General features: G+C 55.9%; 1 protein-coding gene across 1 annotated transcript; it reads left to right on the top strand.

Moving 5' to 3' along the window:
- Nucleotides 1-2,018: 2,018 nt before the first annotated feature.
- KIRREL2 (kirre like nephrin family adhesion molecule 2) lies at nt 2,019-9,817 on the top strand. The gene is made up of 15 exons (XM_057493061.1): nt 2,019-2,269; nt 2,513-2,662; nt 3,237-3,386; nt 3,545-3,705; nt 4,100-4,250; nt 4,527-4,632; nt 4,726-4,874; nt 5,164-5,291; nt 5,383-5,515; nt 5,704-5,804; nt 5,927-6,146; nt 6,597-6,701; nt 6,999-7,102; nt 7,438-7,503; nt 8,631-9,817. The coding sequence occupies exons 1-15, from the start codon at nt 2,218-2,220 to the stop codon at nt 8,964-8,966; spliced, it is 2,112 nt and encodes a 703-aa protein (XP_057349044.1). The 5' UTR covers nt 2,019-2,217; the 3' UTR covers nt 8,967-9,817.
- The last annotated feature ends 219 nt before the right edge of the window (nt 9,818-10,036 follow it).

The following is a 10,036-nucleotide window of genomic DNA, read 5'->3' on the forward strand; positions in this document are numbered from 1 at the left end:
TCCATCCCTGAGTCCTCTCGATTGTCACGTCTTTGAATTTTATAACCATATGCTTGTTGGTCTGCCCTCCCCGCCCCCAGTGTGTGCATACACATGGGATTCCATGGGATAAGCTTCTTCTGCCTGCTTATCTCCTGCAGGAGTTGAAACTGCTCGTTTTCTCTGTCTCTCCCCCTATGGCCCCTCCACCTAGTCCTCCTCTAGGAACAAGCACAGGCATCTGGCTTGAGCCCCTGCAGCTCCACCTAGATGTTCCCCCAGTCTTTCCCCTTCCTTCCCATTATTGACTCCTTGTCCTCCTCCCCCATTCCCTCTGACAACTGCCCCCACACTCCCTGGGGAATGGGCTGGAAGTTCTGCCATAGAGGACCTCACCAGCTGGTGTCCCTCAGGGCAGGAGGTAGAGCTGTCAATTGCAGGGACCTTTAAATAGCATAAACCTTCCACCCTCCACCTTGGCTGTTTTCCTTCTCTGGATGCTCCTGGGACCGCAGGTTCTCTATCTTTCCATGCATGTGGCCCCAGAGATCCAGGAAAGGGAAGCTGTGTCAGGTGTCCAGAAAAACAGCCTTACTACCTGACTTCCTCTCCAAGATACAAATCTGACTTCTTCTCACAAGACAAGAGTTCCCCCAGTCTCATCCTATTTCAAAATCCAGGCATCAGGTCCCCAAAACAGAAGCTAGGAGTTCAGGCTCTCAGACCTAAGAGTCTGGGGCCCCAGGACCCACCCCTCTCAGACTCAGGAGTCCAGGCCCAAAGTTCCTTCTCCCCAAGGACCCAGGAGTTCAGGAGCCCCCCCACCCCTGGCCACACACACACACACAGGACTTAGGACAGATGTTTATTGTCTGTTGATTTTCAAATCCTCCTGGGCCTGTGGGGGGGTGGGAGAGAGATTGGTAGTTAAATCCACTGACTCTAGGACTTAAGAAGAGATTTTCTGACCCCATGTTATTCTCTCTCAATTGTACCCTGCTGCAGGCGGGGGACCTAGTTGAGCCCCCAACTCCTCAGAAACTCAGAGTTCAGGCAGTTAGCTTCTGTCAACAGAAGTCTGAATTCCCAGTCTCAGCATACTGGGAGTCCAAGCCCTTACTATTTAGGGATACAAGAATCTGAGCTCAGGAACAACGGGGAGCCTGAGTGTGGACCCCCAGTCCCCACAGGCTCAGGAATGTCAGACCAAGGCCTCCCTCAGTCTGCTCGGGGTCCCGCCCACCTGCCAGCCAGCTGCGCAACGCACCGGCCGGCCTGCAGCGTGGGAACGCCCCAGCTGGGTGGCATGCAGCCTTCAGGACAAGCTGCGCGGTTCCCAGCCTCCCTGCCTGCCCCAGCCCGGGCACAGCCGCCTCCCAGCCGTCGCCCGGCAACCGCAGCCAGGGGGGCCGAGGGGCTGAGCCCAGACTGAGGGGTCTTGGGAAAGGAGAGGCTGGGAGCCTGGATTCCTGGATCTTAGGACGAGCTACGGCTTGCAGCGGCTACAAGGCGGCAGAGGATACTGAGGAGGGGAGAAATGAACCCCCTCTTCTCGGGGCTCAGGCGCCCCCACCCCCGGAACCCAGGTGCCCCCTTTCTGACCCGTAGGCCCAGGGGAGCCCTGGGCCCCGCCTCCCCAGGGCGCGGAAACTAGCGAGGCCTCAGGGGCTCCCATTAATAGCTCGGTTTCCACCCAGCGCGGTCCCTCCAGGACCTGAGCTGAGCAAGTTTCTTCCACTCACTCCCGTCCCTCCTCCTCTTCCCCATGCCTCCCACCAACCCCGGCAGGACGCAGGTGTCCAACCCAGCCGAGACCCCCTCCTTTGACCCAGGTGTTTCGGCTCCCAGACCCCAGTTGGGCTGGGACGCCGGCTGGAGAGGGAACCCCGCCTAGTGCGCCCCCACTCATCAGCACCGAGGCCGCGGGAGTTTCTGAATGGGAAGAGGGCAGGTCTCTGAGGGAACGGGGCGGAGCGGGGCGGGGCGAGTGGGATCTAGCCCTCCCCGGGTCTCTCCAAGACCAAAGGCGCAGAACTGGCCAGCGTTTCAGAGTCCGAGCCTGCGTCTGGCAGACTTGGGGAACTCCAGCCCAGAGACAGGGAGACCTCTAGCTTGGGACGAAAAGTCGGGCGCTAAGGGGACTCTGGCCAGGGTGGTGGGAGGTGTGCTGCTGAGGAAGGAGTTGGCAGAGAAGCCATTGCAAAAAGTCTGCGAGATCTTGGGGGACACACACTAAGGATGCTGGTCCCCGCCGTTCTCGTCCTCCTCTTCTGCTTCAGAGGGCGTGCAGGTACCTGGAAGGGCGAGGGTGGGGATAAATAAATGTGGGGGAGGTTTGTTTGCCAGCTGCCACTGTACTAGAATGGATGGAACTGGGGACTCAGACTCCTGGGTCTGTGGAAAGAAAACTCTGGGAGCCTGGGCTTCTGGTCTCAGGAAAGAAGACCTGGGGCTTGGACTCCTGGATCCTGAATGGGGGAGTTCTTGAATGTGCTAAGCTCTGCTGTGCTGCCTCCCGCCCCCATTGTCCTAGGCCTGTCGCCCCATTTCCTGCAACAGCCCGAAGACCTGGTGGTACTGCTGGGGGATGAGGCTCGGCTACCCTGTGCACTGGGAGCGTACAGGGGGCTGGTTCAGTGGACTAAGGATGGGCTGGCTTTAGGGGGTGAAAGGGACCTGCCAGGTGAGTCTGTTCTCTCTACTCAGGGAGGGGCTGGCTCAAGGTGGGGGTGCTGGGCTTAGTCTGTACCTGAAGTTCCTATTTTGATATTTTTCAACTTTTGGGAATATGATGGACTCAGACATTTGGGAATCCTGAATTTTTAGCGTCTTATTGGGGTTTGACCCATAGGGTTTGGGGATTTTAATTTTTATTGTAAAATATCACATAAATGCAGAAATGCACACAAAACATAGATGGAAGATTTGCCAAATAATTATAAAGTAGGTACCCATGTAACCACTCCCTAGGGTGATTGCCAGCTCCCCAGAAGCCCTCTGTATCCCCTTCCCCTAACATAGCCCTCTCCTCCACACCCCACAGGTATTTCTAATCTGACTTTTATGGCAATTGTTTTCTTGCTTTTTCTGACTTTGATTACCCCCATGTTTCCTGCAACTCTGGATTGAGAGGTGGTTAGAGTTTCTCTGGCCCAGCACCCACTTTTTAGTGTCTTTCTGGTGTGGGATATCTGGGGATGGAGGCCTGGGGCCAGGAACTCAGAACTATGATGTGTCTGAATCTTCCCTGACTCCAGGGTGGTCTCGGTACTGGATATCAGGGAATGCAGCCAGTGGCCAGCATAACCTCCACATTAGACCTGTGGAGCTAGAGGATCAAGCATCTTATGAATGTCAGGCTACACAAGCAGGCCTCCGCTCTCGACCAGCCCAACTTCATGTGCTGGGTGAGGATCCAGTCCATTTTCCCCCAGAGAGCCCAGGGGTAGCCAGTGTTATCTGAGAGTATCAGAGTCCACAGAGCCCAGAGGGGTGGTCAATTAGAACTAGGAAGATCAGGGTCTCTGGGTCCAGGGTCCAGCTCTGACCCCCATCCACCCCACAGTGCCCCCAGAAGCCCCCCAGGTGCTGGGTGCTCCCTCTGTGTCTCTGGTTGTTGGAGTTCCTGCAAATCTGACCTGCCGAAGCCGTGGGGATGCCCACCCGACCCCTGAGTTGCTGTGGTTACGAGATGGGGTCCGGCTGGATGGAGCCACCTTCCACCAGGTCAGGTCCTAGTCTCTGTGACAGCCTTGCCCATTCAGCAAAATTTGGGGTCCACTCAGACAACACTCTCATCCAGAGGAGAAAAGGATATGGGAAGGTAGGAATTTAAGGGTTGGGACCCTTGGTGTGTGATTAAGGATAAGGACTCCGGGGCCAAACTACTCGGGTTCAAATCCTATTTCAGTCACTCACTAGTTGATTGATGTTGAGCTAATACCTTAAACTCTATGTCCCTCAGTTTGCTTATCTGTACAATGAAGACGAGAGTAGTATGCACTTCCTAGAGTAATTGTGAGGATTAAATACAGTAATACCTATAAATACCCAGAAGTGCCTGACACACAGTAAGTGCTATATAAGGGGCAGACAAAATCATCATTATTATTCATTCCAGACCCTGCTGAAGGAAGGAACCACTGGTTCAGTGGAGAGCATCTTATTCTTGACCCCTTTCAGCCACGATGATGGAGCCACCTTGGTCTGCCGGGCCCGAAGCCAGGCCTTGCCCTCGGGAAAGGATACAGCTGTCACACTAAACCTGCAGTGTGAGTGCAGTTGGACACTGGCCCTTAAGCCTGAGATCCTTGGAGAAAGAGGGGAGCTGATGTCTAAACTCCAGGGCATGAGGAAGTGGGGGACTGTGGACCCAAAGCTCTGGGGGAATTGGAAACTGGAGGCCTGGACTCTGAGCTCAAAGCGAAGAGGAGACTGGGGATCCAGACTCCTGGGGTGAAGGGGCTGGGAACTAGAATCTTAGCTCATCAGTGGAAGTGTTCCAGGTCCTTCCTTGCCCACCACTAACAATTGCCCCACCTCTACAGACCCCCCAGTGGTTACACTGTCTGCAGAACCACAGACTGTGCAGAAGGGAGAGAAAGTCACTTTCTTGTGTAAGGCCACGGCCCAACCTCCTGTCACCGGCTATAGGTGAGGACGAAGGTCACCTCTCCCCAGCCGGGTGCACAGGCTTGGGGAAGTATCAGGCTGGGACAACACCTAACAGCCCCACCACCTCCGCAGGTGGGCAAAGGGGGGCTCCCCGGTGCTCGGCGCCCGCGGGCCAGTGTTGGAGGTCGTGGCGGACGCCTCATTCCTGACTGAACCAGTGTCCTGCGAGGTCAGCAACGCGGTGGGGAGCGCCAACCGCAGCACCGCGCTGGACGTGCAGTGTGAGCCGGGGCGTGGCCAAATTGGGGCGGGCTGAAATGGGGCGTGGCTGAAACGGGCTGTGGAAGGAGGTGGGACGGGAATCGGAGGTAGGCAGGGTTTGGCTGTGCTGGGCCTGTGCCAAAGCGGGGCAGGGGAGGGGCGAGGGCAGGGGCGGAGCGAGGGCGGGGACGGGATGTGTGGCTGCGAGCCTGTTCTGGGACCCTGGAAGGTGTCGTTTCTGAGTGACTGATCCTGGGTCAGAAGATGCGTTTCTCCATTGTCATGGGACCTCTCCTCTTTCTCCTCCAGTCGGGCCGATTCTGCAGGCGAGACCTGAACCCGTGTCAGTTGACGTCGGAGAAGATGCCTCCTTCAGCTGTGCCTGGCGCGGGAACCCGACCCCACGGGTAACCTGGACCCGCCGCGGAGGCGCTCAGGTGAGGCGGAGTTTGGGGCCTGTGGCGGTGGCTGGCGGTGGACCTGTCTTCCTCTCAAGGCCCTACCCCTGACCCCCTTTCCCTATCCCAGGTGCTGGGCTCCGGGAGCACGCTGCGTCTTCTGTCGGTGGAGCCAGAGGATGCAGGCGACTATGTGTGCAGGGCAGAGCCGGGGCTCTCGGGCCTGGGGGGCGGCGCTGCGGAGGCCAGGTTGACTGTGAACGGTGAGAAAGCAGTGCTTCCTGGAGGATCGGGCAGGTGCTGGGATACTACGGGGCAGGGGTGGCGAGGTCCAAATGCGAGTAGGCGTGGCCTTCACATGGCTGGCCTTGCGGGTGGGACCCGGACCCAGTGAGGGCGGTCCTGAGGGGGCGGGGCCTCTCCTCTGATTGGCCCACAATCTCCGAAACAGCTCCCCCGAGAGTGACCGCCCTGCACTCTGCTCCCGCCTTCCTGAGGGGCCCCGCCCGCCTCCAGTGTCTAGTCTTCGCCTCCCCCGCCCCTGAAGCCGTGGTAAGGAAACGTCGCGGCTCTCAGCCGGACCCGCAAAACAGCTATGGCCACCTCTGACACCCTGCCCGCCCCTTCCCTCCCTCTCCAGTCTCCTCAGTGTCCTCCCTCTTTTGTACCCCCAGGTCTGGTCTTGGGATGAGGGCTTCCTGGCGGCCGGATCGCGGGGTCGGTTCCTGGTGGAGACGTTCCCAGCCCCGGAGGACCTCGGGGAACAGGGCCCGGGCGTGATCTCTGTGCTACACATTTCGGGGACCCAGGAGTCCGACTTTAGCCGGGGCTTCAACTGCAGTGCCCGGAACCGGTTGGGTGAGGGAGGCACCCGGGTCAGCCTGGGCCGTAGAGGTGAGACCCTGGTCCTGAAGACCTCCAATCTGAGGATCCCAAATCCCCAGAACGCCGCAATCCCTAAACCCGTGGACTCCCAAATGTAGGGATCCTCAAACCTCGGGAGTCTCAGACCCATGAGTCCCTTGAATCCTGAGATCCTGAAACAATAAATTCCCTCAAGTACACAATCCTAAACTGAGAGACCCTCCCCCTCACACTTAGGCACCCCCAAAGAAGAGAATCTCCACACACGGGGAATTGCAAAGTTAAAAACCCCTCAAGCTTTAAGGCTGCCTAAAGCCAGAGAGTTTAAACTTGTGGAACTTTAAATTAATGAGCCCTTAAACCCAGGGACCCCAAGCCAGGGGACTACAAACTTGGTGACCTTTTGAACCCAGAGACCTCAACCCAAACCTTGAGATCCCATTCCCCAGTTCTTCAGAATGTCCCCTCTTTTCCCTGCAGACCTGCTGCCCACACTGCGGATTATGGCTGGAGTGGCCTCTGCAGCCATAACTCTCCTTATGGTCATCACAGGGGTGGCTCTCTGCTGTTGGCGCCATGGCAAGGGTCAGTGCCTAAGGCCCTCCACATGCACCCCACACTCTCACTGCCCACTTCTGACTGGCCTGGCCTGGACCTGGCACAGTCTCACCTTTCTGGCCCCAAGAGGCTGGGCTCACCCGAAGGCCCTGGTTGCTCCCTCATGCCCTAATGCACCTTCTCAGGGTCACACTCCTGCATTCCCACTGGGTCCCAGGCTCCTGATCCTGTCCTGCCCAGCCCTCTCTCTTCCTGCTTATTGGTTTCCACACTGTGATCCTGCCCCATCACTTACCCCTATCCCCTCACTGTCCTTGGCCTCAGCTACTTTCTCCAAGCAAAAGAACCTGGTGCGAATCCCAGGCAGCAGCAATGGCTCCAGTTCACGGGGCCCAGAGGAGGAGGAGACCGGCAGTGGCAAGGACCAGGTAGGATGTCAGGGTCCCCATACCTGACTTTGCTTCTAGACCCCAGATTGTAACCTGGTCCCAACTACGCTCCCATCAGGGCCCCCAAACTCATATAAAACCCAAGTCCCAACAGTGACCCCAGACCCAAATGTCTCCCAAGTTCAAATATGCTCCTGACTGAATTATTCCCTAGACCAAATGTGTCCCTAGGGCCCTTACTCTCCTGAATCCAGCTACTCAGTGCTCTTGATCCCCCCTGCCTGCATCAGTTGTCCAGCTGAGGGTCCTTAGGGTCCAGCACTGGGGCAGGAGGACCCTCTGACCACTCCCTCTGACTAAGCACCCTACCCCAGGGACCCATCGTACACACGGACCACAGTGACCTGGTTCTGGATGAGGAGGAGGCTCTGGAGACCAAGGTGAGTGTTGGGAAGGGCTCCCTTCACTGTCTCCAACTCTCTCCCTGCTTCTGTCCCCCACCCCTTTTCTTCACTCTGCTGCCCCACAGCTGGGACCTAGCCCTCTCTACCTCTTCTCCCTGCCTTCTGGGTTGCTTCACCCACCTCCATTGCCTGGGTGCATACTCAGTGACTCTTCCCACTTATCTGTCCCAGCCTTGGCCTCCCTCTTGAGCTCCAGACCAGGCTTAGCTCTGCCTGTGCCTTCCCCATCACAGTCGCATCCCAGGATGCCTCTCCCTTGCTGCCTCCCCCATGGCCAGGCCACCTACCAGATCCCACACTGGCCTCGCACCTCTCCAGATTTGCTGCTTCTTTGGGGTTCCATCTCTTTTGGGCCCCACTGACCCCAGTCCCCAGTCCAGATCCCTTATCCCTCCTCTGTAGCTGGCACATGCTATTCTCTTGACCTGAAATACTTCCACATTCCTTCCCATACCTACCTATTTCTCTTCACCCCCTGGTCTCAGCTCTATCATTTCTTGTTCTAGAAATCCCATGCTTCCCTCCTCACAGCCCTAATTATCAGTTTCCCCTGTCACAGCCAGCACCACTCTGACCTGGGCTCCCCTGTCACAGCCTGAAATCCTGCCTGTGCTTCTCCATCACAACCTGACCCTTCTGGGCTCAGGTGATTTGCCATTTTCACTCTGAGAATCTGGGCTCCGTGAGGACAGGGCCAGTGTCTTCTAGTGACAGATGCCTTCAGCAACTGCACAGGACATGACACAGAATCAAAGCCCCAGGACTGTTGTGAAGATGAATGAATGTCTTAGTCTCAAGAAGAATCTCTCTCTTCTTCCCTCTGCATCTCCTTCTACACCACCACCCCTCAGCAGGCCTGTATCCCTCTGTTATTGCCTTTCTCTGCCCATCTCCTTCTGGCCCTTTGTCTCTCATTTTTCTGTCCCACTTTGTCTTCCTACCAGTCTATATGTCTGTCTCTCTACCTCTGGGTTTCTGCCTGCTCCTGTTTATGTCTTTTAATCTCTCTCTAGGTCTGACTTTATCTCAGTGTGTCTCTCTATCAGTGACCCTCACTCCCCATGTTCTCCACATTCCTTAACATGTCCCATTTGTCCCCTCAGGACCCAACCAATGGTTACTACAAGGTCCGAGGAGTCAGTGTGAGCTTGAGCCTTGGTGAAGCCCCTGGAGGAGGCCTCTTCTTGCCCCCTTCCTCCCCTCTTGGACCTCCAGGGACCCCTACCTTCTATGACTTCAACCCACACCTGGGCATGGTCCCCCCTTGCAGACTGTATAGAGCCCGGGCAGGTTATCTCACCACACCTCATCCTCGAGCTTTTACCAGCTACATGAAACCCACATCCTTTGGGCCCCCAGATCTAGCCCCCAGGACTCCCCCCTTCCCATATACTGCCTTCCCCACATCCGGCCACCCACGTCTCCAGACTCATGTGTGACTGAAGAGTCCTGAGATCTTCAGCTTGCCATAATGGACTGTCCTGATTTCTGAGGAACCAGAACAAGTTGGTAACCTTATTTCTCCAAAACTGAACATTGAGGGGAGGGAAAGATCGTTACAACTGTCTGGATCCTTGATTTACAGTGAGCTCAGCTAAGGGGATGCCCCAAGTGGGAGCAAGATGGCCACTGTGCCCACCTATTCTCCTATGCAAAAGATATTCAAGATGACAAATGAGCTTTTTGCAGAGGGATGGGGACATGGGGTGATGGGTGTTAGGGGCAGGAATGGAAGTTGTTTTCAGACACTGAAAGAAGATATTTCAGGATCACCACCTGCATTAATAAGAGAGGCAGCATAGGGCAGATGAAGGTGGAAGCTAGACCAGGTCCTATCCTGTTCTCCCTGAGGTGCAATTTGCTTGGCCAATGGAAGTGAAGTCAAGAGGGCAAGTTACAATCTTGATTCCTTCCAACCTCCTAAAGGCCCTGGAAGAATTGGGCTCAAGGAGTAAAAATAGGGTGAGAACTGTCACAGGTGTGTGTGTTGGGGTGGAATCTGGGGATGAAAATATTTATGTTTAATAAAAAAAAGTGGAGCAGTGAATGTGTTTTAAGGATTCTCCTCACATTATTACTCTACATCAAGGAAAGTATCCACTGAACCTGCCCCAGGGCCCTTCTTCTAACCCTAGGCTATGAAGTGGCTGTAGGAGCAAAACTGTAAGCCACCTCCCAGCCCCTGGCTACTTGTTCAGAGCTTCAGGCTCTTTAATACGCATCTACACAAACATACACCTATGGATGCACACACAGGACAGGGCCGCCCCATTCAGCTTGGGGAGGACAGAATTCTACACTGTCATTAGAGGAGACAAAGCAATGAGTCCTGAAGAGAAGGCAGGGAGACAGAGGTTAAGGGTAGGTCCTTAGAGTGAGTATGGGGTCTGATTCAGGTTATCCTTAAACAAGGGGTCTGAAGGCTTTGGTTCATGGATCCTTAACCTAGGAATTAAAGGTCCAGACCTAGGATCTTTGGGGAGCAGAGTAGACGGCCTAGACTCCTGGG

The sequence above is a fragment of the Manis pentadactyla genome, chromosome 15 (genome assembly GCF_030020395.1).
Source record: "Manis pentadactyla isolate mManPen7 chromosome 15, mManPen7.hap1, whole genome shotgun sequence".
Lineage (NCBI taxonomy): Eukaryota > Metazoa > Chordata > Mammalia > Pholidota > Manidae > Manis > Manis pentadactyla.

Bases quoted from the DNA above. Each gene is read 5' to 3' on its own strand.
- KIRREL2 (XM_057493061.1), top strand. From the start codon at position 2,218: ATGCTGGTCCCCGCCGTTCTCGTCCTCCTCTTCTGCTTCAGAGGGCGT. The intron at 4,633-4,725 runs GTGAGGACGAAG...CCACCTCCGCAG, and splicing joins CCTCCTGTCACCGGCTATAG to GTGGGCAAAGGGGGGCTCCC. The intron at 5,292-5,382 runs GTGAGGCGGAGT...TCCCTATCCCAG, and splicing joins CCCGCCGCGGAGGCGCTCAG to GTGCTGGGCTCCGGGAGCAC.